This window comes from Podospora bellae-mahoneyi, chromosome 7 (assembly GCF_035222275.1).
Source record: "Podospora bellae-mahoneyi strain CBS 112042 chromosome 7, whole genome shotgun sequence".
Lineage (NCBI taxonomy): Eukaryota > Fungi > Ascomycota > Sordariomycetes > Sordariales > Podosporaceae > Podospora > Podospora bellae-mahoneyi.
This window is the reverse complement of record NC_085886.1, coordinates 1,949,304-1,974,570: the sequence shown is the minus strand read 5'-3', so window position 1 is coordinate 1,974,570 and position 25,267 is coordinate 1,949,304. Positions and strand designations below refer to the sequence as shown.

The 25,267-nt window shown below is 53.1% G+C and overlaps 11 protein-coding genes across 11 annotated transcripts; 5 read left to right on the top strand and 6 right to left on the bottom strand.

Annotated features, from left to right (window-relative positions):
- Positions 1-929: 929 nt before the first annotated feature.
- SET2 (histone methyltransferase set2) lies at positions 930-3,851 on the top strand (the record flags this gene model as incomplete). Its single annotated transcript, XM_062882319.1, has 3 exons — positions 930-1,326; positions 1,437-3,031; positions 3,087-3,851. 3 exons carry the CDS (start codon positions 930-932, stop codon positions 3,849-3,851), a joined length of 2,757 nt encoding a protein of 918 aa, XP_062728350.1.
- A 727-nt stretch (positions 3,852-4,578) lies between these two features.
- UGA1 (4-aminobutyrate transaminase) lies at positions 4,579-6,427 on the bottom strand (the record flags this gene model as incomplete). The annotated part of the gene is made up of 2 exons (XM_062882318.1): positions 4,579-6,061; positions 6,114-6,427. 2 exons carry the CDS (start codon positions 6,425-6,427, stop codon positions 4,846-4,848), a joined length of 1,530 nt encoding a protein of 509 aa, XP_062728349.1. The 3' UTR covers positions 4,579-4,845.
- Positions 6,428-7,921: 1,494 nt separating this feature from the next.
- Positions 7,922-9,832, bottom strand: CBF1 (basic helix-loop-helix protein; the record flags this gene model as incomplete). The annotated part of the gene is made up of 2 exons (XM_062882317.1): positions 8,312-9,832; positions 7,922-8,247 (listed from the first exon to the last, which is right to left on the bottom strand). The coding sequence occupies exons 1-2, from the start codon at positions 8,934-8,936 to the stop codon at positions 7,922-7,924; spliced, it is 951 nt and encodes a 316-aa protein (XP_062728348.1). The 5' UTR covers positions 8,937-9,832.
- Positions 9,833-10,570: 738 nt separating this feature from the next.
- Positions 10,571-12,816, top strand: FYV10 (GID complex subunit containing RING finger motif). Its single transcript, XM_062882316.1, has 2 exons — positions 10,571-11,135; positions 11,237-12,816. The coding sequence occupies exons 1-2, from the start codon at positions 11,085-11,087 to the stop codon at positions 12,467-12,469; spliced, it is 1,284 nt and encodes a 427-aa protein (XP_062728347.1). The 5' UTR covers positions 10,571-11,084; the 3' UTR covers positions 12,470-12,816.
- Positions 12,817-12,929: 113 nt separating this feature from the next.
- On the bottom strand, positions 12,930-13,649 carry QC761_707670 (uncharacterized protein). The gene is made up of 3 exons (XM_062882315.1): positions 13,524-13,649; positions 13,337-13,453; positions 12,930-13,270 (listed from the first exon to the last, which is right to left on the bottom strand). The coding sequence occupies exons 1-3, from the start codon at positions 13,535-13,537 to the stop codon at positions 13,111-13,113; spliced, it is 291 nt and encodes a 96-aa protein (XP_062728346.1). The 5' UTR covers positions 13,538-13,649; the 3' UTR covers positions 12,930-13,110.
- A 61-nt stretch (positions 13,650-13,710) lies between these two features.
- POP2 (CCR4-NOT core DEDD RNase subunit) lies at positions 13,711-15,872 on the top strand (the record flags this gene model as incomplete). The annotated part of the gene is made up of 2 exons (XM_062882314.1): positions 13,711-14,669; positions 14,736-15,872. The coding sequence occupies exons 1-2, from the start codon at positions 14,142-14,144 to the stop codon at positions 15,870-15,872; spliced, it is 1,665 nt and encodes a 554-aa protein (XP_062728345.1). The 5' UTR covers positions 13,711-14,141.
- Positions 15,873-16,247: 375 nt separating this feature from the next.
- QC761_0107500 (uncharacterized protein) lies at positions 16,248-16,454 on the top strand (the record flags this gene model as incomplete). Its single annotated transcript, XM_062873188.1, has 1 exon — positions 16,248-16,454. One exon carries the CDS (start codon positions 16,248-16,250, stop codon positions 16,452-16,454), a length of 207 nt encoding a protein of 68 aa, XP_062728344.1.
- Positions 16,455-16,509: 55 nt separating this feature from the next.
- On the top strand, positions 16,510-16,644 carry QC761_0107490 (uncharacterized protein; the record flags this gene model as incomplete). The annotated part of the gene is made up of 1 exon (XM_062873187.1): positions 16,510-16,644. One exon carries the CDS (start codon positions 16,510-16,512, stop codon positions 16,642-16,644), a length of 135 nt encoding a protein of 44 aa, XP_062728343.1.
- Positions 16,645-17,807: 1,163 nt separating this feature from the next.
- Positions 17,808-19,517, bottom strand: QC761_707640 (uncharacterized protein; the record flags this gene model as incomplete). Its single annotated transcript, XM_062882313.1, has 1 exon — positions 17,808-19,517. One exon carries the CDS (start codon positions 19,515-19,517, stop codon positions 17,808-17,810), a length of 1,710 nt encoding a protein of 569 aa, XP_062728342.1.
- A 1,369-nt stretch (positions 19,518-20,886) lies between these two features.
- On the bottom strand, positions 20,887-22,458 carry TIF6 (Eukaryotic translation initiation factor 6). The gene is made up of 4 exons (XM_062882312.1): positions 22,365-22,458; positions 22,090-22,312; positions 21,585-21,743; positions 20,887-21,522 (listed from the first exon to the last, which is right to left on the bottom strand). Exons 2-4 carry the CDS (start codon positions 22,122-22,124, stop codon positions 20,976-20,978), a joined length of 741 nt encoding a protein of 246 aa, XP_062728341.1. The 5' UTR covers positions 22,125-22,312; positions 22,365-22,458; the 3' UTR covers positions 20,887-20,975.
- A 235-nt stretch (positions 22,459-22,693) lies between these two features.
- On the bottom strand, positions 22,694-25,242 carry QC761_707620 (uncharacterized protein). The gene is made up of 3 exons (XM_062882311.1): positions 24,970-25,242; positions 23,887-24,791; positions 22,694-23,835 (listed from the first exon to the last, which is right to left on the bottom strand). The coding sequence occupies exons 1-3, from the start codon at positions 24,970-24,972 to the stop codon at positions 23,040-23,042; spliced, it is 1,704 nt and encodes a 567-aa protein (XP_062728340.1). The 5' UTR covers positions 24,973-25,242; the 3' UTR covers positions 22,694-23,039.
- Between the last annotated feature and the right edge of the window lie 25 nt (positions 25,243-25,267).

Below are 25,267 nucleotides of genomic sequence, written 5' to 3'. Positions count from 1 at the left end.
ACGGATATATATATTGCTCTTGGTGCCCGCTCACGAGTTTTAACTCGGTTCAACTTATGCCAACTCGCATAGTGGACATAAACTTTGAAATTCCCATATTCCCATTGACTCAGTGACCCAGTGGCCTGAAACTGTGTCTCCAAGATCAATTGCACACTCCGCTGGAGATGACTGAAAGTTCCGTAGAAAGCCCGCCATCACCTTCAAAGTTCTCAGTGCAGTTAACAGAACCTTGTAAGCGCGGGATGGGACCCCGACGGGCGTGGACACGGAGCGGATCAATGACGGGCCGACAAGTCGACGCCCCGATTGAGATGGGCTGGGGCATTTCAAGGTCGCCGGCTTGGCACTCTGGGGGCAGGAGGGCATCTTTTACTGAAGTCTTGCTGAACGCGGCCATGTCAATTGACTACCTCCTCGACGTGATGCATTTGTTGTGGATGTGAGTGAGCGCGATAGCCGTTGGATTGGCCCTTGCTTGGATTGAGAGCCATTGTCATCTTTTCCGTGAGCCCGCCCGACGGTTTGAGCTGCCATGTTCGCAAAGTCAGGCCGCAGAAATAGCTTCCTCCAGTCAGTTCACGTCTCGACCTTGACCCTCCTGGCGCTCTCTCTCTCTCTATCTTTCTCTCTCTCTCTTCTCACTCACACACTCTCTCTCTCTCTTCCACTCTCGCTGCGTCTCCCACTCCGTCTGTCTTCGCCCACTCTCCCAAACGCTTTCCTCTCCTCGCTGTCGACTTTCCGCCACCATTTTCCAGCACGCTTTTTCTTCTCTTTCACAACTTTGACCCGCTGTTCAGCGCGTCCTGCATCCCATATTGCTGCGCGTGCCTTTCTTTGCCCTGAACCACAACAAGCACAAACCACTCTAGCGGCTTCCCTACGCTCGGCAACTCTGGCGCCTCTTGCGCACCAACTCATTCACCATGGGGGAAGACGCTCGCGCTTCAGGACCGGTGCTGGAAGGCAGGATTGAGGAAAGGCCGAGGGTCAATGGCGTTAGGTTACGAAAGGAGGATTCGACCGACTCGGCTTCCCCGAACAACTCCAAGATGGATTCGCGAGGCACCAGTATGTCGCCCGACGACACAAAGTCTGCAGGAGAGACTGCAGCGACTCCAGATCACGCCTCTGCCCCGAAGCTGTCTCGCAAGTCGTCTCAGAAACCCGTTCGAAGTCCACCTACCTTATTCGACCACCTGCCAGATGTCACAGCCCAAGCATGCAGCACGTTTCAGGTCATCAACGACTGTCTTTATGGCTCGAGGAATATGGGCTCGTCGGATCACGACGCGCTGGATTGCGACTGTACCGAAGAATGGCGTAAGTTTTTCCACCATCGGGCTAGTCTCTCTCTCTCTCCCCGAGATGGTGGCCGTCCACATGTCCAAAAAACGACCACCCTAACACACTAATTTTTTTTCTGCTCGCAGGAAATGATGAAAACCACGCTTGTGGTGAGGATTCCGACTGCATCAACCGCGCGACCAAAATTGAGTGCGTAGATGGAGACTGCAACTGCGGGCCGGGCTGTCAAAACCAGCGGTTTCAGCGCAAGCAGTATGCCGATGTTTCGGTCATCAAGACCGACAAGAAGGGGTTCGGCCTGCGGGCGAACCGGAACCTGCAGCCAAACGACTTCATTTTCGAGTACATTGGCGAGGTCATCAATGAGCCGACGTTCCGGAACCGGATGATCAAGTACGACCGCGAGGGCATCAAGCACTTTTACTTCATGTCGCTCACCAAGAGCGAGTTTGTCGATGCCACTAAGAAGGGCAACCTGGGCCGGTTCTGCAACCATTCGTGTAATCCCAACTGTTATGTCGACAAGTGGGTGGTGGGCGAGAAGCTGCGCATGGGCATTTTTGCCGGCCGCCCCATCCGCGCCGGTGAGGAGCTTGTGTTCAACTACAATGTCGACCGCTACGGCGCCGACCCCCAGCCATGTTACTGCGGTGAGCAAAACTGCGTCGGCTTCATCGGCGGCAAGACGCAGACAGAGCGTGCGACCAAACTGTCTCTTGCCACGATTGAGGCCCTCGGTATCGAGGACAGTGGCGACAGCTGGGACACCACCGTTGCCAAGAAGCCTCGCAGGAAGAAGGTCACCGAAGACGACGAGGACTATGTCAACAGCTTCCAGCCGAAATCCCTTGATGAAGATGGCGTCAACAAGGTCATGGCCACTCTGATGCAGTGCAAGGAGAAGTGGATTGCTGTCAAGCTGCTTACCCGCCTTCAGGCCACAGAAGACGAGCAGCTTCGCCATAGAGTGGTGAGGATGCACGGCTACCAGATTCTCAAAACAACACTCAACTCGTACAAAGACGACACCAATGTCGTCCTGCAGGTTCTCGATATCCTCTACGACCTGCCGCGCATCACCAAGAACAAGATCGCCGACTCCAACATCGAGGCAGCCATCCAGCCCCTGACCACTTCGACTCATGAAGAGGTCGCCTTCCAGGCCAACAGACTGCTCGAGGAATGGAGTAAGCTCTCGACAGCGTACCGTATTCCTCGCAAGGAAAAGGATGCCGCAGCTCATGCGACTTCAAACCCATTTGAGGAGCGTCGCAACATGGATCGCGACGAGCCTCACAAGCACGCCAACAACTCCCTGGCCAACCTGAACATTCCGACGGGCCCGCGCAATAAGGTACCGCAAAGGAACGTCGGTTTCTTCAATGGCCAACGTCCACCACGGAAGCTGCCCAGCAATCTGCCCGAGGGCTGGCACGTCACCACGGACAACACAGGCCGGTATTACTTTTATGATGTCAATGGCAAAGTCCAGTGGCAGCGACCCACCGCGCCGGCGGTTTCCACTCCCAAAACTTCGACCAAAGCCCAGCAGGGCCAGAAGGCGGTGCAGGATATCATTGACAGCTTGACTAAGGAGATCACGCCAAGACATTCGGCCACACATACCCCCCAGCGGTCTAGCACCCCGACCACCGAACCCAAGAAGGAGAAGTGGCGTTCTCTCTCAATCGAGAAACAGATGAAGATCTACGAGAACACCGTAAGTTTCTTTCGCCAGTGTTTCTAATGATTGCCCAGTCTGACATCTTCCCCAGCTTTTCCCTCACGTCAAGTACGTGGTCGAGAAATTCCACGGCAAGCTCCCCAAGGAGGACCTCAAGAAGTTTGCCCGCGAAGTCAACAAGAAGCTAGTCTCTTCCGATTACAAGAACAACCGCGTTGAGGACCCCACTCATATCTCCTCCAAACAAGAGAAAAAGGTCAAGAAGTACGTCCGTGACTTTTTTGACCGCGCCGTTGTCAAATATAAGGAACAACAAAAGGCCAAGGGCAACAACAAATCTACCGACTCGGACAAGCCCTTGGCTTCGTTAAATGACCTGGGAGACAGCTCTGCCCCGACACCGGTCCAAGACGACATTACACCCCTTTCTCAACCTAGCTCCCCTAGCTCCCCCGTTGGTGGTCGCAAAAGGAAGCGCGACGGTGATGATGATGATGTTGTTGAAGGCGAGGAGGCTTCTCAGTCACCGCAGGATGATAACATGTCGGAGACGCCTTCGGTGAAGCGGCTCAAGGAGGAGGATGGGGATGGGGACATGATACCTAGTCCTCCGCCGCCGCCGCCGCCGCCGGTGGATACGCCCCTTAGTGAGGAGCAGCGGGCCATGCGGGAGCAGGAGGAGGAGCTGAGGAGGGAGAACGAGGAGGCGCAGAGGATGGAGGAGGAGAATATTCAGAATAATAACCACAAGAACGGACAGCATATGGATGTTGATATGGAGGAGGCTGGTGGTGATGATGATAAGCCGCCTGAGCATAGGGAACAGACGGGAGCACAGGAGGTCATGAGCCACTAGGCGAGTTTCCATAGGCCTTTTCCGCAAAGGAAAAGGCGGATTAGTAGAGGGGCTATCGGATACCTTAGGCTAGGGGAAGTCGCATGGAAGCCACAAACAGGAAGTGGAGGGTCGCCCAATCTCACAAATATTGTGAGATTGGGAAGGGGGGCGGGTGGCTCAGATCACAAAAAGTGCTGGGTTATGGGTACATAATATTTTATTTTCACATCAGGGCAACCAAGGAGGAAGGAAGGAACCAGGCATACAACAACAACATTACATAATTACCTTGTTTGTTTTGTTTTTGTTTTTCCATTCTCGCCATTTGCATTAGCTCTCTCGGGTGGAATCGATTTTACAGGAAACAACAAGAAACCGAAAATGGGGTAGGATGGACTGGGTGGTGGTGGTTTTCTGTTACACTGGGACATGGGAAGGGCAAAAATTGCGATTGCTTTTTGTTTTTTTTCTGGTATTAGACTTTTTCTTTTCTGCGTTTGTGTTTTTAACACTTTTTTCTTCCTTTTTCTTCACGGATGATACCTCTTTTTTCTTTCTCTGCTTCTTGTTTTGGTGTACTACTGCATGATACTCAATTGAAATTCACACACACATTCCGGGGGCGTTTTTGTGTGTTGGGTCGGGGTTGAGGTTGGTAGTTGGTTGGGTTGGTGCAACTGTTTTGGTTTGTTTTATTCACAGGAGAGAAGTGAAGAAGATATGAGAGAGAGAGAGAGAAGGGGACGTTATCTCATTTTTTTCAAAATGTTTCTACACACAACACAGCACAAATGGAAAGTTTGCATTTGGGAATGAAATGTTCAGGGGTTACTTGGCCCGAATACATCGCCAGGTATTGGGGTTTCATTGTACATTCTGCATCATCGAGTTATTTACTTCGATATCAAGAAATATCTTCACGTCGTCAAACGGAATCCTCAAAAAACCATGGTATGGTTGATTCATCTCGCCTGCTGAGTTCTGATATACCCTCAACCCCCTTCCTTCCCGTCTACTGCAGACTCTTAATCACCCTCTCCAGCGCCTCAACCAACTGATCAGCATGCTTCTCCTCAAACACCAACATCGGCCTCAACCTCACCGCCCGCTCCCCGCTCCCCCCAATATTCACCCCCTCCCCCTTCGCCCTCTTCAAAAACTCATCCCTCTTCGGGCTATCAAACGCAATAAACGTCCCCATCCCCTTCCCCCTCAGATTCTCCACCTGCCCCGGATACTTCTCCCCCAACTGCTCCAGCTTCCCATAAAGATACTCCCCCACCTTTGCCGTCCGCTCCACCAGCCCAAACTTTTCAATCTCCTCAATGATCCCCTTGAAAAGCAACGCCCTCGCCGGATCCCCCATCCAAGTATTAAACTGCCTATACGGCTTGTTCGGCCTCAGCTCCGGATTCCCGAAGTAATACCCCGCCGTCTGCGCCTTCTTGCTAAAGGTAACCATATCCGGAGGCGTCGGCAAATCCCAGTGTTCGTGCGCCCAAAACTTGCCCGTTGCTCCCACGCCAGTCTGGACTTCGTCCACAATCAGCAAAACATTGTTTCTCTTGGTAATCTCCCTCAAACCGCGGAAAAACGCAGGTGAGGCGTGGTTATCCCCTCCTTCAGACTGGATCGGCTCAACCACCACCGCGCAAGGGGGGATGTGGTAGTTCTTGATCAGGTGCTCCACCTCCTCTAGCGCGGCCTTCTCCGCCGCCTCATTCTCCTTGACGTGCTGATCAAGCGGGTACTTCAACTTGGGAAACGTCGCCTGCGGCCAGTCAAAGGCGGGTATGTCGAGCTTGTGGATTGGTTTTGATCTCGTTGTGGAGAGGGACCCAAACAATCTGCCGTGGAAACCGGTCTTGAAGGACAAGATGGAGAGGTTCTGCGAGGCGCCGGGAGATTGGTTCAGCATGGCGGAAGAGACCTCCTCCTCTGTGAACTCGACGTGGGCGCCGCCGCGCTCTTGCTGGCGGCGGTACATGAACGCTGCCTTGTAGGCGGTCTCGTTCGCGTCGGAGCCTGCCATGGCGGTGAAGACTTGGTTGAGACCTTTGGGGGCTACTTTCAAGATGCCTGCTTTGAGCACGTCGGCCCAGTCGTGAGGGGGGAAGTTGCCTAGGGCGGGGCGGTTGATGAGGCCTTGGATCATTTGGGGGGATTGGGCTGCTTTGATGAGGGAGGGGTTGTTGTAGCCTACAGGGATGGAGGCGATTTGAGCGTAGCTGAATGCCCGGGTTAGAATTGGGTTGGGAGATAGGGGGAGAGATGACTTACACATCCAGCAAGATGTTTCCATCTGGGTCGGCAATGTAGTTACCCGCGCTCTTGTAGTAGTCCGTCAGCATGTTCAAGCTGCGGGTGTCAAACACCTCGTTGAGCTCAGCAATCTCGGCTTTGGCCTTGGGGCCGGGGATCTCAGTCTTGACCGAGGGACCCTCAGGCTCCCATGATGAGTAGAAAGAGGACATCTTGCGGGTAGAGCAAGAGAACCGCCGACGGGCCTCGAGAGGAACAGCAGCTCTGGTAGCGGAAGACGGAACAGACCGCAGAAGAGAGCTGCGCCCCCTCAGGGCTCTGGATGCCATCATGATGGTGACCTTTTATATGATTTCTCTCAATGACGATGAGAAACTCAATGTCACCCTCCCTGGATGTAAGTGCGATATTATTGAGTATGCAAGAAAGCTGCGACTCCCACCCTCCTGATGTCGAGAGGTGCAGACGGGAGAAAGGAAGGAACGCCACAAACAAGGTCCCTTCCGAAAATATAAAAGGATATCACCGGCTTATATCTGGTCGAATCCGGTCCAGGATCTGAAAGGGAACTAACAAAAGTTGGAGATTTGGAGTGTTAGTCTTAAGGAGAGAGGAGAGAGAGCTTTGGGAAGGAGTGGGGAAGCTCTTGGGTCGATCCGTCTCAGCAACGGGCCCTTACGTCAGTATAATTCCTAATAAAGTATCAAAGAAGGAACACGTTCGGTTGTTTGTTAGTCATTGGGCGTTCCTCTTTATAATTGTAGTGCTCATATATTTCCCTACTCTGTACACAGATTCCGGCCATCACCTATCTGTGATGCCCCTCCAGATAACCATGCAGTTACGATATCTTGCTGTTGCGAGCTCAAACAGCCGTCCGGACTGCGACATCGGGACCTCCCCGTGGATCCGACATCTCCATGCCGTCGTATCCAACCACTCCGTGGAGAGCTGTGGACAGCATGGCCGGTTCTGTACCCGCCGAAAGATGACGCAGCTTCCTAATTCTACCAAGCTGGATGGTGATAAGCATCTTGCCCAGCACGCCTTAGACCACTTACACCGCAGCGGGGTGCAGCCCGCCCCTCACCCCTCCTCACCCCACACCTTCAGGGGCGGTCCAGAGCTCGGGTCACCTGCACACTCACGGCCATCTTACGTCTTTTTGAGACCAGTTGCTATAAGACACATGGATCCAAATGATCTGATACTAACGAAAACACACTGCAGCTTTGCCACACACACCCAAACTTCAACAACCAAATCAAACGCCGACGAATGCCGTCCCTCTTCTCCTGGTGCTCGGTTTGCCAGACTGAGACTTTCCGACGCAAACCACCATTCATTCACAGCTTGGAATGCAACCTGTACACCCACACCGGCTTCTGAAAAATCAAGACTCATTCCGATATTACCAACAACCTCAAATACAGTGTATGGGGTCTTTGCCCCCCCCCAAAGCAGTACATTCCGCTGCTCACAGCACCAACAACAACGACCGGCCCTCAACGCCATGTAATTACCAACCCCCTGATATGTCCACTGCCTGCCAGCGGGTTGACTAGAACCACTCCAGCTCCAACGCGCGGTAAACATGTCCCCTAACGCAATGATGAAGCGCATAAAACAAGAAAGTGAAGAAAGAAAGCCTTATCCATACAATGCCACTAAAGAGAAAAAAAGGGTGTTGGGACACCAGGGTATACCCTCAAAAATCATATAACAAAGTTTGACCGAGGTTTTATTCAGTCATGAAGAAAGCCGGGATCCGCCCTCGTGGAGAGCTGATAGTCTCCGTCCAGAGTGGGATTGTCGCCAGTCTGCTCCTAACTGCTGGCGTTGCGTTCGTCATTCTGTGGGATCTTGAGACCGGCATTTTGTGCTACGCTCTTCCATAATTCCAGTTCCCGAAGGGCGCGGTCGAGTTCAAACTTGAGCTTATCGTTCGACTGGCTGAGCTCGGCGATGGCCTGTTCTGTGAGCAGCTTCTCCAGAGTCCATTTCTCAATGTTTTGAGTTTCGTTCTCTTTGAGCTGGGTGATGAATGAGACTGCCCGTTGAAGGATAGAGCCCTTATTCTTTTCGCATCCGGGCACAATCTTGGCCAGCTCGTTGATGCCCTCGTTGATCGTCTCACGACGGCGACGTTCCACTAAACAAGCGTCAACACCCGCAACTTCCACACATCCACCATAAAAAAAATAACAATAACCAACCTTCTTTATGATTGTCCTTACGCATCTTGTGCCATTCTTCTGATCCGACGGCCGGCTTGGGGTTGGAGGCAGGAGTGTAGCGCTGCTCCTGCGGAACCTGTTGAACCTGTTGTACTTGCTGCACCTGCTGGACACCGTTCTGCAACTGTGGGTGCATGTTTACCGCGCGTGGCATAGCGGGAAGGCCATCCGGGTGGGGGCCGGACATGTTGTAGGCATTCTCGTCATGCTGAGGTTCCGAAGTCTGCTGGTTGACAAAGGTTTCTTCCGTGGGTTGCGGAACATGCAAAGAAGGGTACATGTTCAGAGCGGCAGCAGCAGTGCTAGTAGCATTGTTGGCATCGCCGGGCTCTTCGGCATGATCTGCAGTCGCTTGAGCGAGCACACTGAAGTCATCCACATTGACCTGGTCGTGTGCGGCTTGGGCGATGCTCACCGCCGTGTTCTCGAGGAAGGCCTGGGCCTCCGAGTCGGTGACATTCATGGTGGCAGGCGGTGCTGGTCGTTTGTTACGGCGCGAGTCTGGAGATATCGACTCGGTATTCCGCTTCCGCTTGTGACCAGGAGAAGTAGTGATCTCGCTGAGATCAGTGTGTTGTTGCTCGATTCCTACTGTCGCGGCCATAACGGGAACTTGCAGGATGGCTTAGTCCTGGTATCATATTAGTGGCCAAACCAGGTTCAGGTTGAGGAGTCACATCGGCAAATATGATTGTGCAAGAGGCAATGAAGAGAAGCTAGGCTGATGAGGGGAGCCAGGTGAAGTCCCAAGATAGTTGGTCGGTGTGGTTCTTGGTTGGGGGTATCAGCGAAGCAACAAGCACTTGCTTGGAGGGTCGTCTTATGAGTGAAAGAACCCAGCCTCCTCGGATGGCGCAAGTGCGCAACCTCCAGAGCTGGCTTCGAGGCCTTGTTGCCAAGGGCAGCTTGATGCAAGGCTCCCTATTCATCGTTGAAGGATGTTATTGGTGTCTACAGAAACTAGGGGCTGCCCAGCGCAGGTAGATACTGGAGCCTGCCTTGTCCGGCCACTTGACTGTTGGATAGGAACAAGGAGAGATGGGCATTGCGCCAGCGTTTGCGCATGCTGCAAATTGTAAGGGGTTGCGGGCAGGTGCTGCGGCAGTGGCAGGAGGATCTCGAGCAAAGGCGAGTCGTTTTGGTATTCTTGATATTGGATTGTCCCTTGAAGAGATGAAATGCCTCCTTACCGGTCGGGTTTGCCAGGTTCTAAGTCGAGGTCACCTGATGAAGGTTGGGAGAACGTGCCCGAAAACGTGACCGTGACGAGAGACTGCGAATAGTCAGTCTCGGATCCACAGTCGACGCAGAAAGTCGATATACAACGAAGGAAATGGAAATCAACAAGATCGTACCAGCAAGGAGAATAGTTATTTCTGTCGACTGGGAGTGCGAGGGCGTTGATATTTCCTCGTCGAGGACTTGATGGGAGATGGGGGACAGAAGACGAAACCACGTGAACATTCAGCTCCGGGGGGTGGAGGGTTTTCGAGAGCCGGCGGGCGCGACGCGTGCACGGATCACCACCCACACCCATTTCCTACTCCCGACCGAGATTCAACCCCTCGATTAGCACCTGGCCGTAGCTTCGTGACTTCCCACCCACCACCTTCTTTTAGAATCCTTCGACCCCCCACCTTGATGTTTCTAATTTGCACGTGTACACCAGACACGCACACACACTGATGGAGCTGCAGAACAGAACGGACAAGGCTACCAAGGCAACCAGTGAGGTGCGGGGTTGCCTACCTATCGTCGACAAGCAGCCGTTTGTTGTTTCGTGTTGTATAATTCCCTCCCAGTTTGGATGATGGTGGGCTGCCCCTCGAGTTCACCAGGACTGACAACCTTCTTGTTCGGAATCAAAACCATGATCGCAACACTGCCACATCCAAGCACGTGTTGCCCGACCCCTGTTGACCTACCACTTACACAGTGAATACTGCACCACACCACTAGGTACTGCATCTGACAGCTTCCTTCGGCCCTCGAGGATACTTGGACCGCCAGCCTCCTTTGGTCACAAAGGCTCGGCAGATATTCATGCAGATGTGCAGCATACATAGATTGTCTGTATCTCGACAAGGCTGGAAGAGCTGTGTAGCAAAAACGCCCTCCACCCCCTCCAACCAACAGATCCTACGCAACGACCTCCTGACTGCTCGGGAGGGAGGTAGCGAAGTGAGACAGGTCGACACATGATTTGATGGCTTGGAGGGGTGATGTTTGCGTCACGAGGCGCCAAGGGCACCGTTCTGACAAACTTCGGTCGTAAGAATCCAAACAGTTGGCTAGCCAGGCCGGGAGTTCCGCCTGGCCGTCAACCTGAATGCACTCTCCCGCTGAAAACTGAGGAGTAGAAACGCCGAGCATGTCATACCAAATGGTTGGCTGTAGTGGAATGCCAAAAAACGGCCCAGGCATCTACAGTCCCATCCCGCCTTCGACTGGGAGCCAGCGCCGTGCATCGATATATCAATATCCACATACAGATATGCAGGCGGGTGAATCCATCAAGATGCTTGCTGTGCGGGGGTTGATTGCCGCACGGGCAGCAATCCGATTTGCCCCTCGCGATACCTCCGCATGAGTGGGGCATGTCCCTATCGGTCTTTATCGGTCCCAGCCCGTCAACGAACACCAAACTCCCGACCTGCTCGTGACAAGCACAACCACATTTCCATTGCCAACTCTTCCAGCAACTTCATCATATCCACATACCCGGAGAGGCACGTGGAAAGCAAACAAGACCATGGCCGATCACGGCGCCTCCAAGATTAACCACGACAACCACCTCCTCCTGGTAAGACGACGTCATCGCCGGCTCTCTTCCCTCTGGTCCATCTTCCTGCCAAACGGCCCATCAAACCTTGATGGCCCAGCTGACAAAGGTTGTACGTCTAGGACCAACCCCTCCTCCGACTTCCATACGAGCTACTACGCAAGAATATCCGATCGGCGCACTATCATATCGAGTGGGATACGAATGCTGTCAAGGATCTGCTCAAAGAGACCGCCACCAACTCCATCAACCAAAAAGCATCCAAACAAGATGTCGTCAACAACCTTGACCAGATGCTGGCTAGAATGCGCGGTCTCAAGAGGAAGCTGAGCACCTATGCCGAAGAGGAAAATCGCTTGTACCGCCAGTCGACCGCCAGGGTCGCACACCTTCGAGAGCTATCCGACGTGCACACCGTCGAAGATGTCAAATACGAAGCCTGGTCACGTCAGCGTCTTGACCGCTTGGTAGTCGACTACATGCTTCGACACGGCTACAACAAGTCCGCCAACGCCCTTGCCGAGGAGAGACACATGCTCGGGCTAGTCGACATCGATACATTTGTTGCCATGAGCAAGATCCGGCAGTCTCTCGAGAACGGCAGTGTGCAGGAGGCACTCGTTTGGTGCAACGAAAACAAGAAAGAGCTTCGCAAGATGCAGTCGAAGCTCGAGTTTGAGCTACGTTGCCAACAATACATCGAACTCAACCGCAGCTCTTGCCCTAAGCTGGAGGCTATTAACCATGCCAAGAAGCACATTATGCCCTTTAGCAAGACCTACCCAACAGAGGTCAGCCACATCGCTGGCTTATTAGCTTACCGCGCTGACACGCCTCACGAACCCTATGCCTCTCTCTACAGCTCAGCCCGATGGAAAAAGCTTGCCGATTTGTTCACCGACGCCCACCTTAAGCTGCTCGGCCTTCCTCAGTTTCCGCTTTTGCACATTGCTTTGTCGTCTGGCCTTTCAGCCCTCAAAACGCCAGCTTGCCACAGCAGCCAACAGAACCAGAGCCACCAAGGGCACAAATCACACAAGTCAGCTACGCCGGGTCCGGGGCAAGGCGAGGAGCAAGAATCACGAAGTCATGGCACGGCAAGTCTACAAACGAGCGTCTGCCCAATCTGCTCGACTGAGCTCAACGCCCTGGCTCGTAACGTACCATATGCCCATCACAGCAAGAGTCATTTGCTGGAACATGACTTGATGCTGCTGCCAAACGGGAGGGTGTATGGCAAGGCGCAGCTCGACGAATATGCGGAAAAGTCACGGCTAGCCGCGGGAGAGGTCAAGGACCTGGTAACGGGAGAGAAGTTTAGGGAGGATGAGTTGAAGAAGGTTTTCATCACTTGATATCTGAGGGCTGCCAAGTTGCGGATAATCTGTCGTGTCGTTTCCGAGTTATTAGCATCATCATGGCGTTTTGGAGCAGGATTTGTTTTTAAGGGTGAAAGAGTGTAATGTTTCAGGTACCACGGAACTGTGAGGACGAGGGAGGCCTTTTCTGGGACAACAGCAGCGGTGTATTTGGAAGTACAGTAGAAGCCAAAGATTGGAGGCACGGTTTTGGCTTAGGATTTCTGGGTTAGTAGTTGCTCTTTGGAGAGCATGGTGCTTGTTTACATTGCGGAGAATTTGATGAGTGTAATTGGTGTTTATGACAAGACAACGCGAGTAATTTATGGGCCAGGTGGGTTTTGTGTGGACTTCGAGAAGCGTTGTGCCGGTGTCGTCATTATTCTGGTATCGGTATTTCTGGCCATGTGAATAGAATATCCTCAAATGAAGGTCATTGTAATATATGCTCGGCAACCGACGGCAGCTGATTGACGACCATTTAATCAACTCTATTGATCCCTCCTTCCCGTCCCTTCCTTCCAACTGAGTTGAGTGAGTCTGTCTATCTCTCTCTGTCATTTCCCCAGTTGATCTCCGCCCGTAGCTTATGTACATCACTTTCTCTCGTGCTTCCCCTGAACCCCCGTGTGTACCGCTCAGTGGTGCTCCTCGCCGTGGTGGTGCTCATCCTTCTTCAAGAAGAGCTGCTCGTAGACGCAGTAGGCTGTGAAAGCGACGACGGCAGTACCGAACCCGGGGAGGGCGTTCCTGTATCTGTTGAATCGGCTGAAGCGGCCGGTGTATCGCCAAGCCTCACTGTTTCGGTGACGTTGTCAGCGATGGATTGGGAACAGAGGGGTATGGACGTCGGGTGCAACACACTTTCTCTCCCAGGGGTCGTAACGGGGCTTCTTTGTATTGGCGAGGAACTTCTTCATGGAGAAGCCGGTGATGTTTGGCTTCTCGTCCCCAAGCTGGGGGAGGGCGGAGCGGAGTATTCTGTGTGCGGTAAAACAAAAGTTAACCATGCAAGAACGAGAAGATATCGGACAATTGGAGGGGTCAGTACCTTGTGGGATACATGGTGGCAGTTGGTTGACAATTTCGTCGTCGTCGTCTTCGTCAGAAGGGGAGCTCGCTCACTGAGCTTCCAAGCATCACCACTGTTCGGTCCATGTCACTGAGTTGAGGTCGCAACTGCCAAGACTGCTTAGTCATTCATATGCGGGAGGCGCGAACAGGAGAGCACGAGGAGGCTGGTTGGTCTGTGCACCCAGCACTTGCAGCAGTTGTGCTGTGTGCGATGCCTCTGATGGAAGGAGCAGTCTTGACCAAGCGCGCAGAAACAGCAACCTCTCACGACGTCGCCCTCCGAACCACTTGCTCGATTATTTCCCAGACAACCCCCGCCGAACCACGTCGAACTCTTCTTCTCATGTTCAACAAACAACCACTCTCTCCAAAACCGAATCACGACCCCCTCGGTTATCGCGACTTGACATCCCAATAGTTTCTTAATCACCAACAATCTTGCCCAGGTCTCACGGCGCTACGACTCCCGACAGCCGCCTCTTTCTCTACAAGGAGTTAGGAGAGGCAAGTATCGTCGGCGAAGAAGAAGGAGAACGACGATCGACCGTTGCCACATCTCTCCATCTCTGATCTGCCTCCTGGATCCAGTGTGAAGATGCCCCCCCCAAACAACATGAACCGCTTTCAAGGCGGGCCGAACACCATGTACCATCAGCAGCAATATCAGACACACGCACCTCAAACCTCGGGCCACCCACCGCCACTGGGTGGAAACCCTGCTTATCTCAACCAACTGTCTGCCGCTGGCAATCCTTTTGGAGCGACCAGCAACCTGATGGGCCTTGCCGGTGGAATGGGTGCCGCTGCTGGCGGCTTCAATGCCGAAACCGGCCTCGCAAGCCATGCCGCACGAATGGGCTTCCATAGCGGGGCAATGCAGCAGGCGCAAGCTCAACAGCAACAGGTTCTGCAGCAGCAGCAGCAACACCTGCAGGCACAACAACATGGCCAACACCCCGCTCTCCATCCTGCCCAACACACTCCACAACAAAGCCATGCCTTGGAACACACAACGCGGGCGGCCCAGAACAAGGGAAGGATACGGGAGGTGTGGAAGCACAATCTGGAGGAGGAGTTTGAGATTCTGCGAGATCTGATACAGACACATAAATATGTGGCTATGGTAGGTGACCAAGGCCCTCCGAAGGTGCTTCTGAGCCTGTGCTAACTGAAGGCGCTGCCATGATAGGACACGGAATTTCCGGGTGTTGTATCGAGGCCAATGGGCGGATTTAGGGGGAAAAGCGATTACCATTACCAATGCCTGCGGACAAACGTCGATATGCTCAGCGTTATTCAGATCGGAATCGCGCTTTTCAACGAGGATGGTGAACAACCAACTTCCGTAGACCCATCGTCCCAATGGTCAAATCCTAGGAGGACAGGCACTCAAGCGCCACTGCCTTTCGCCTGGCAATTCAACTTCAAATTCTCTCTTGAGGACGACATGTACAACGAGACCTCGATTGAATCACTCCAGCATGCCGGTATCGATTTTAAGCGAATGGAGCAGGACGGCATCGATCCTTTCAAGTTCGCTGCGCTCTTGATACCATCTGGCCTAGTTCTTGAGGATGATGTATATTGGATCAGCTTTCACGGCGGATATGACTTCGGTTACCTGACCAAGCTCTTGATGCCCAAGAACCTTCCCGGCGACGAGGGCGACTTTGACGAGGAGATGAAAAGGTGGTTTCCTGCCACGTATGATGTGAAGCACCTGATGAAGCATGCCATCAAACTTCAGAATAGCGGCCAGCTTGAAGTCCGGGACCCTGGTGTGGTCGATATTCTGACAAAGTTCGAGCAGAAGGCCGGCCTCGAACACATTGCCGAGACACTCAAGATCAAGCGAGTAGGCAGCGCCCACCAGGCTGGGTCGGACAGCTTGCTCACTGGGCGAGTATTCTTTGAGTTGCGAAAGCGCATCTTCAACGGCCACATTCCGGAAGAACATCTGGGCAAAGTGTGGGGATTGGGTGTGCCAGACTATTCCATCGGTGCGCAGCAGTTCAACAGCGGGCAACAGCAGTCCACGGCCAACAAGAGCAACAATGCCGATGGCTCCGCTGCGAATGGTGCTACCCCAAGCACGCCCAACACAAACAATGTTGGACTAGTCAACAACACCACGCCGGCCCCAGCATCTCATCAAACCAATGGTGTGAACAACCAGTCAAACAGTAACAATGCTGCTGTCGGGTCTTCTGGCGGAAATGCCGCCCAGAGCGTGGGTGGAGGCATGGGTCCAATGACACCTGGAGGAGGAGGAGGAGTGTTTGGGGCGTTTGCTTTTGGCGGCGGAAATACCAACAGCGCTAGATAGAGCTCGAGCGTGGATCCAGTCGACGACAACGAAAAAGCAGTCGAGAACGAGGTGGATATCGATTCGAGCGACAATGTCAAGTCTATTAATGTTCATACGGATGGCGTTTTTTCTTCTCTTTCACGCGATGCCTTTTCCACTTGTGTCACTGTACCGATTATGACGGATCATGATGATATATCTGCTGACACGGGAGGCTCTGCTGTCTAGAGCGATAGCGCTGAACTTCGTCTTCGAGGTGGTGGACTGCCTCCAGATCGACCTTGGCCTGTGAAGGATAACCCTTTTCCTGCTCCTGCTCCTACTCCTGCTCCTACTCCTGCTCCTGTTCAGGGAGATGGTCGAGGTGGTGGTGGTCCTGGTCGGCCAAATCAAATGAATACATACCGGCACTACGGCGCTGAAGAATTAGAGGAGGACAAGTCTTTGCCCACCAATTTGGTGAGGTCGATGAGCTCGTTGCTCATTTTGAGGCTCGCACCGCGCAAGCTCGCCCAAACCCTGGACAAGGGCACTTTCCAGGGGGTACTATTACTGTACCTCATGGTCGTGGTGGTGGTGTCGCTGGTCGGCCGAATCTGACGAGAGCATACGCTGGAATAGGATGTCAGCTTAATCCATCTCAAATCGATCCTCAATGGGCTGCTGTTCCCGCGCGAGGTACTGCAACCCCTGGACAACCGTGCTTTCCGGGGGCTACTGTTCCTGTATCTTCTCCTTCTGCCACCTCATATCCTTCTACCGCCTCATATCCTTCTACCCCCGCATTTAATCCTGGTACTCCCGCATACAACCCCCCAACATCTCAGCAAAATATTCCATCGACTACTACCGCCGCGAACAATGCTGCAATTTTTGGACAACAGCCTTACCCCCCCGGATTCACCCCTGCTGTGCAGAGTACACCTGTTGAACCAGAATATATTCCTCCTAGACCGACTGGTTGTCCTCCTTCACGTCTAGCTCCGGCCGGGGGCGTAATCGGTGACCGGAGGAGGCAGGCTGATGCTCCTGCTCCTGGAGGTGTGTGTGTGTGGGGGGCGACAAGGTGTTTTGAGCAATAAGCAGCGGGGAGAGCAGGAGGAAGCGGCTTTAGGGGGGAGATAATGATGGTCAAGGTTCTGCTTCTCAGGTGGGGGGTGGTGGGACTGCTACGGAGGGGACAACTGCTGCTGGTTCTACTGCGGAATCAACGATGACAGGTGGTGGGTCTGCTGCTCTTGATTAATGTGCTGTTTTATGCGCACGGAGTTACGTAGATGATTTCGAGGGGCTCTCCGCCTCGAACTCCTTCTCTTCGGGGATGTTTTTCGCAGTTGTGGATTGTTTTGGGGTTGGGTTGAGGGCCGGGAAACAAAAAGGGAGTTTTGTGGGGGTTGAAACATCGGGAGGTGTGTTTTCGATTCGAAAAAGCAATATCGGGACAGCGAGTAAGGTAGCGAATGTATTTTTTAGTCTGCAGAGTAGCTATTTGAGTTTTGAGCGGCTACCAAACGCATTATGAGAGAGTTGGCGAAGTCTGTTCATTTGTGCGATTGTCAGTGCGAGATGTGAATTCCAGGTAACTGCCTACGTCTCGAGAAGAGGTTAGTGACGGTGTAAAGAGAACAAGAGGAGGTTTCCTGGAGGGAGATACACACAGCCTGACATCACTATATCAACGAACGTGTCACAGAAACCCATGGTTGTAATTTAGAGGTTGGTTGGCTTGATGAGGAAGTTTACTTGTCTCACACCCTGAATGAGCAGGTCCACACAACCTTTCCTCACAAAAAGAAGAAAGATCAAAACCCCCAACACCTACATATCCCCCCCTAACTCCATCCCAAAATATTCCGCTACCCGTATCCTCAATCTAAAATGCACGATATGCCCTCCCCCCGAAAAAACGCCCTCTAAAATCCACAGACAACGACGAGATGAGACGAGACACCCTCACATGCCAATCCCATTAACCAAATCCAATGCCCCCTCCACCACCCCCTCCAGCTCCCCCACCCGTGTCTTGAGCTGTCTATTCTCATCCCTCAGCAAGCCAACCGTATCCCAAGCCACACTCGCATCCTGCCCCTTGCAGTTCCTACACCCCCCTTCCTCCCCGGCCGCCACCACCCCCCTAAAAATCTTTTGAAAGGCATTCATCGTCACCGGCTTCGGCTGCTGCGTCTGTTGTCTCGGCGTCGTGCTGCTAGTCGTTGGCGTGGCCAACTTACTATTCCCCCCGGGAAACCCCCCCTGTACAGGCGTCTCCGGCACCGGGCTCCTACACCTACTGCTAAACACACTTTCACTCTCCGCGCTCTCCACCTCCTCATCATCATCCACTGACCAGCTCTCGCCGCTGCGGCGCTTATGATGCCGGATTTGGTCAACACCGAGATCTTCAGATAATACCACAGAGGGGGCTTTACTCCTCTCCCTTTCGTGCTGGAGTTCTTCAGTTAATGCCCGAACCTTGTGCTGCTGCTCCGCCAGCTCCTTGGCCATGTTTTCCAGTTGAAATTTCAGGTGCTTCGCCCTTGTTTCCGCCTCTTCCAGCTCGTCTTTCTGGGCGGAGTGTTCCTGACGTAGGTTGTGGATTGTGCCTGATTGGGATTTGTAGGCGGTTTGGTATTTAGTCAGCAACCCGATAGCGTTGGCTTGAAAGTTTTTAAAGGCGGCCGGGGAGAATGTTTCGTTTCCTGGGGTGGAGGAAGGGGGAAACAAGGCGGTTTCAATGTTGAGCGTCAACAGCTCGTCAGCGGCTTCCACTGTCGAGGTTGTCGGTGTGGTTGGGGCTGTGAAGCGGGATGTAAAAGCCGACATGAACCGCGATGTCATAGTCCCTCCTCCTCCTCCTCCTCCTGCGGGAGTGGTGATGGCTGTTTTTGGGGTGGGAGGTGGTGGGATCGATGATCGTTTAGGGGGGGGACGGGTGGGTGTCATCGTGTCAGGGGCTTCAGAAATTTGTTTTTTATCACTGCCACCCGTTGTCGGGGTGGTGCTGGAGTCGTTGTTGTTGGTCCGGTCATCAATGCTGCTGTTCGGGGTCATCCCCAGAGCTGACCCTGCTGCTGTTCCACTTAACCACCCTGCCAGGCCTGATTGTGGGCTTTCCGCCCTTTGGCGTATCCTCCCTTCTCCTGTGTATGGCATTTGTTCAGACGGAAATCGTTGATGGTGCGTCTTCTTCCTCGTCGGGGAAGGGGTCCGGCTTTGGTTCCACAGTGCCAGGGGGAACAAGTTGGGGAATGACTGCTGCCGGCGGTGTAGATGTTTATTATGTGGTGGCCCAAAGGGTGACGGTGATAGACAGGTGGAGGAGGATTCTTCGAGGTCGGCATCAGAATACCCGCTGTGATATTCCGAGAAGGGCGGAAGAGATGGCTTCGGCGCGATAAAGCTAAAGGGCGAGGACTGCTGCTGGTGCGCCGATGCTGGTGGTGATGGTGGTGGTGGTGGATTTGGTGTTACCGTCGCGCGCCGCTTAAGCTCCTGGCGTGGAGAGCCGTATCCATTATCCTGGCTACTGCCAGCAGATGATCCTCGTAAGGCGCGGGCTTCTGGCACGGCTGCTGCTTGTTGAGCAGGAAGGATAGGATGAACAGTCTGGCCAGACCTGGGAGGTTGTGGGGAGGACGAAACAGGGTTGTCGTCGCTTAGCATGATGAGTTAATGTTTCGCGGCTTCGGGGGAGTTGGATGAAAGGTGGCCTGGGCTTTTTTGTTTCCCTTGGTCAAAATAGAATCCCTGGAATTTTCCTCTTAATAGTGTGTGTGTATGTGTTGATAATTCTCAGCCGGTGACGTCTTGTTTGCTTGCCCTTTTGCTGTCAAAGCATTCCACAAGGCGAAACAATGTCTCGTGAAAGGGAAGCGATATTGAGATGAAAACGAGGAAACGTTTGCGACGACCCTCCACACTTTCGCTTATTTCCACGCACAACATACAAGTCCAACAACCTCGGCCCTCACCCTCTGCTCATCTCATCTCTCAACAACACGTGGGAGATTCCCGGGATCTTTCCCAGCCCGGCGCCGGCGGCAGCAAAACCTTTCTGAGCAAGCGGAGCCTCAACTTGCATGCAAAAACGCGGTCGTAGGAGGTTGGGTGTGGTGGTGGTTTGTGTACGCAGTAGATATGGTTGTGTATGGCTGGGGGCCTGAAAAGTAAAACCAGGATAACCTGTCGTCCTCGAGCTTCTGGTTCTTCTCCGCGGCAACACAAAAAGTAAAACAAAAAGATCAGAAAAAGTCCAAGAAGTGGTTGTGCGACAAAAAAGAAAACCACCCAAAGCTGTCTTGTTTACAAAAACAAGTTTTCCCGTTCCTTGCATGTGGTCGACCGTCAGTGCCTCTCGCTCTCTCGGGGATCTCGTTTCCAGGGTTCTGGCTGACCGCCTTTGCCAAGACTAACACCTCTCCCAAGACCTTCAACTCCCAGCCATCAACCCCACGATCACCTCTCTTCAGTTCAGCTGAATATCATCACTCGGGATCTATCCTGCAACTATCTGACTCGGTTATCACCGGTTCAGCCGAAGAATTTATCTCTCATATCCAGCCACTCTATTTCTACACATTTCCCCCTCCACGAATCTTCTGTCTCTCATCACTGCTTAAACCAATCCAACGCTCCTACGTGGAACCGCAGTCTGTCCGATCTGTCCTGACAAACGTCCCCGCTGGTCTTGCAACGGCTCGTCGGGCCCTGACTTGCCCTGAGGCTAGCCTAAACTTTAAAGCCCAGTGAACCTGAGCTTTGAGCAAGCTGTGATCCAACTCTCTGTTGCCATAGAAAGAGGAGGTCGTAGAGGTGCAAAATTTAGCAGTTCTCACATACTGGTAGAACTCAAAGGGCATGTCTAGCTCACATGCTTCTGATGCTTGGGCAGGAATGTCTCATTTCTCGAGGCTGACTGCCACGAACACCAACTATTGAGACATACATTACACATCACACATGTTGAAATGCAGGTAGTTGGTGATGACTGGGTATCTTTTAACGCCACTCGGGGCCTCCCCCGTCGGCCATCTATTCAGTGTTGACCATCCTACCACGAGGCAAAACCACCCGCTACCACAAAAACCATAGCCATGTCCTTTTTGCAGTGAACTGAACCCCTCAGTAGAACGACTCCACCATCGTCTCCTTCATGGTCGTATTAATCGCCCCCGGCGCCGCACCCTCACCCAGCCTGAACACACTCTCAATCACGCTGAGTTCCGGCGCTGTGGTATCCAACCCCGTCACCGCCATCCAGTCATTCACCACCATGCCGCCTCCAATAACATTGCTACCTCTGTTGACACTGCCCGCCACAAGAGGTACCTGCAGCAAGCTGCTCAGCTCGTCCTGGTCCTGAATGCTCGTCTTGGGGTGCACCAGACCGCCTTGGTTGCTCAGCGCCATGTATGTGCCCACCAACACGTGATCGGCAATGGTTTGCCTGAAAACTTCCACACCGAGGACATCAGCGATGATCTCTTCCGTCTCAGGCTCTAGATCGGGGTGGACGAGGGCTGTGTGGTCGTTGCAGACGATGACGTTGCCGAGGGCCGAGAGACGCTCCTCGATGCGCTGTATGCGGATTTCGTCGGGGAGGGAGTTGCGGAGGTGTTGGAGTTCTTGGTCGGTGGTTGTGGTGGGGACGAGAAGACCTTTTCGGTTACTTTTTTTTCATTGTTAGCTCAGTCGCAGGACTAGAATATGTTGAGAGAGTCGACAACATACCCAGCTGTTAACCGCCCAATGATCCGCGTGCCGGCAATCGTCGTTCTGCAGATGGGAATGACATCCTGGAGCTCGGCCTCGAACACGCTGTAGAAGTTTTCGCTGGCACCGACCGCCACGAGGGCGTAAGAGTTTGTGAGGGTGGAAAAAACACCAACTCTGTAAAATAAAACGTTAGCCGTCTGTCGCCCTCTTTCTGAACAAGTAGCCCGTGTGGCTTGTGAAGTCTGCATGCTGTTGTGCTGTTTCGGTACCCCGCGCTTCCCCTCTTTAGACCCCAATGTCTGAGTATAGGCAACATCCCACTCCCCTCGAGATATTCGAGTCCAAAGGCAACAATGCTCTTAAGCTGTCCCATATGAATGCGACCAGACAAAACCCCTATAGCTCGCTCTGTCGTCGCCGCGGGGCAGGTTTTCCTCCATGATGAAGATAGCGATAGAGGTGTGGTGGGGTGGGGAAAAATTGCATCGCAATGCGCATCGCATTTCCATGCAGCACTTACTCGTTGGAGTTCTCAAATTGCGCTCTGACAGCCATGTTTGCTTCCTTTTTCTCTGATTCCTTCTTTTTTTTTTTTTAAAAAAAAAAACCTCAGGTATCGAAAAAGTGCCGGACTTGATACGATAAAAAGAGGCGCTGCGGTGGAAGGCTGGTGGTGAGTTTGCTTGGATTGCTCTGTTGGATGGTGGAAGCAAACAGGGCGGCCGAGAAGAAAATATATCATTCTGGGGTCCTGGTCGGTCAGCCAAGAAACCTAGAAGGAAGTGGGGCCCCAACCCAAATAGTGGTCCCGCCTGGTGACTAATAGCTAAACAGACTGTGCTCTCCAGCCAAGGCTTAAACTAATCGCAGGAGCGAAAACGCAGAGCAGCATAGTCTTTTTAATCTTCTCTGGTCACTCTCATCATCACAAATCATTTCATACTTTGCCTTTTCATCGCCTTCTGCCAAACCATTCTCGGCTTCGCCTGCACTTATGATGACTCAACGGGCTGGGGGTTGGCAAGGCTAAGGCAGATTGTAATGCATACGCCACCCAGTCCCAAAGGCGAGTGACTCAATGCCGCAATTCATCATGAATCACTGGTAAATAGCCTTGATTGGTCCCAAAAGTCTTAAGGATGTTAATCTTTAGTAAATGTATGTAGAATGGTACAGGGTTGTGTACGTTTGATGTTGCTAGACACTCCCAAAGGCCAAATGATTGTTTATTCATCTCACTGCATACCCTCATGTCTTATACAGGCTTCTGCTCGCCATGTCACATGGAAAACTTCAAATGCAGAACAAAGTAACTTCATGATGCTGTGATCATGCAGGTCAACACCCCTTCCAATGCTTTTCCTCCAGTCCACCAGAGGTTCCGGTTGTATGCCAATTCGCCGCCAAAATGCATCTACAAGTATATCCCACAGCTCCATGAGCCAAACACCGAGATCCCTCTCCCGGTCTTTAGGCAAGCTCTACTGAAGGAAAGTACCTTGGCCCGGCAAATCCTTGGGCAACCACTGCCTCGATATCGATATTGCTCGACCGATCAGACAGGTCCTGTGGAGGACTCCACATCTTGAGGAGTATAAAACGGCCGCTCACTGGCGGATCAAACCGAATGGTGCACTTATTCTTATCCTTTTCGATAAAGAAGTGTGCCAACGGTGCCATGAGCTCGCCACCAACTGCCCGTACCGCCTCTTGCGTTGCGATTTGCGAAGCTTCTTGGGCTTCTTCCAACGTCGTCCTGCTGGTACTTTCATGCTGCCGTCCGCCACCGCGAGCGGTATATCGACGCCGAGTCAAGTTATCGAAAGCTCTCCAGTCCGAGGACGGGTTACCCCATGGGTCTCGGTCCTCTTCGCTGCTCTCGCTCTCAAATGGCAGTGACCCTATACGGTTCGGCGTCCTTCTGTTACGTGACCGGAGATGCGGGGGAAGTACACGTCCATCATCATCGTCGCCGCTACCATCGTCGGTACATTCTGTCGTAATGTTGAACGGGGGTGGCGGTACAGCAAACTCTGGCGGGATTTGGGCTGTTCTATAGTCCTCATCGTCATCCAGACCAAAGCTGAATTCCCGCACTGGTGGTTGAAGGCGTGTGATGGAACTACCGTCCTCCTCATGACGGACCGAATATACTAGGGTGTTATTTGTCCTTTCTTGCGGGGGGAGATACTGGATCTGATACTGCGCTGTGCGGGTGAGGAGCTCGTCTGACTTCATGGCCACAAACACCATCCCTTCTCTAACCCTGTTCCTGGTGTAAGTATGCGATATGTGGAGAGGATCGATAGAGACATACGGGCATGAGTAGCTTGATCCGGGGGCCTTGATGACAAGCTCGGTAAGGCTGAAAACGGTCCCGCCTGTATGCCTCAGGATGATGTTGCACCGATTGCCTTTGGTGCAGTACACTGAATCGTCATTCTTCAGGATATTTTCCGGCGGGTATTGTAGTGATTCTTGATAGAGCCCCCCGTCACAGCTCACAATCTCCATGGTCAACCTGCCGGGCTCCAACTGTCCATAATGTCCATAATGGAACCCCTTGAACTTTGGACCGACCTTGTCATTGTCCAGCTTTCGCCGCTTGGTGCGACGGGTGTCCTCGGGGTCCTGGCTGTACAATGTAGGCGTCATGCTCGTGGGAGCCAGTGGTGAGATGAGGGTGCCGATATTGGGCAAGTCCAAGAGGGCGCGAAGGTGAGAGTTGGCGTCGGGATGCTCATCGGAGACGACATGCGAAGAAGTATTATTGATGCGGGAATCAAAGTTGGTGGCGCGGAGCAACCGCTCGGGTCGGTAGCGGCTTGATCGTGAGCCTGACCCCGACGCCATGCCAGGTCGAGCTCTCGAGCCAAGAGACCGGAGAGGGGGGAGTGAGGGAGCACCGGGGACTGCGGGCGGGTCGTTGGTAGTGGGCGGATCACGATTGAATCTTCGTCGCAGGTCCCTATCAGCTGAGGACATGCTGGCTTCCGGATGATAACGTCGGTTTTCTACAGCGTCGAGATTCCGGCGGACCCGTTCAATGTTTCGGTTATACCTCGCTATAGCTCTATGAAATTCTCCAGACGTAGTTGTGGTTGTGGTTGGAGCCGTACGGCGTCGTTCACCAGGGATCCGCTCTCGTCTGCTGGGCACTCGTGGAAACCACCACAGCCTGGAATCATCCAATGGGTCGTTGCGCTGCGAGGAGTTGCCAGACTGCGGGTTTTGGTCAGAATGAAAATGCATCTGCCCTGAAAGACTCGAACAAGGCTGTTGGGCAGTTTTGGATATGCAGGCTCCCAGGCAATCAAGCAGGCGGCCGGGCGCCCAAACAGAGGGCCAGGAGGGACGAGGGTGATTGGGAGGGGGGGGTTATGTCGGAGGCAACACTCACCATGAAAAGCGACAAAGGCACAGGCACTGATGACCGCAGCAAGAAGCGTGATATGACTGTCGCAAAGCACGCTATGAAAACAGCAGCAGTAGAGAGTCGAGGGTCGGCCTTGGTATGAACAGCAGAAGAGAGTCGAGCTGAGTTGTTGCAGAGAGAAAAGGAGCAAAAGAGTAAGAGGTTCAATCCGCAGGGTCAAGTGGACACATGAAGCGCAGAAGAAGTGCAGTGGATGCTGTGTGGACGTCAGGAAACGGGCATCTTGGGGCCTTTTTGGTGGGAGGCGACAGCAAAGGGCCCG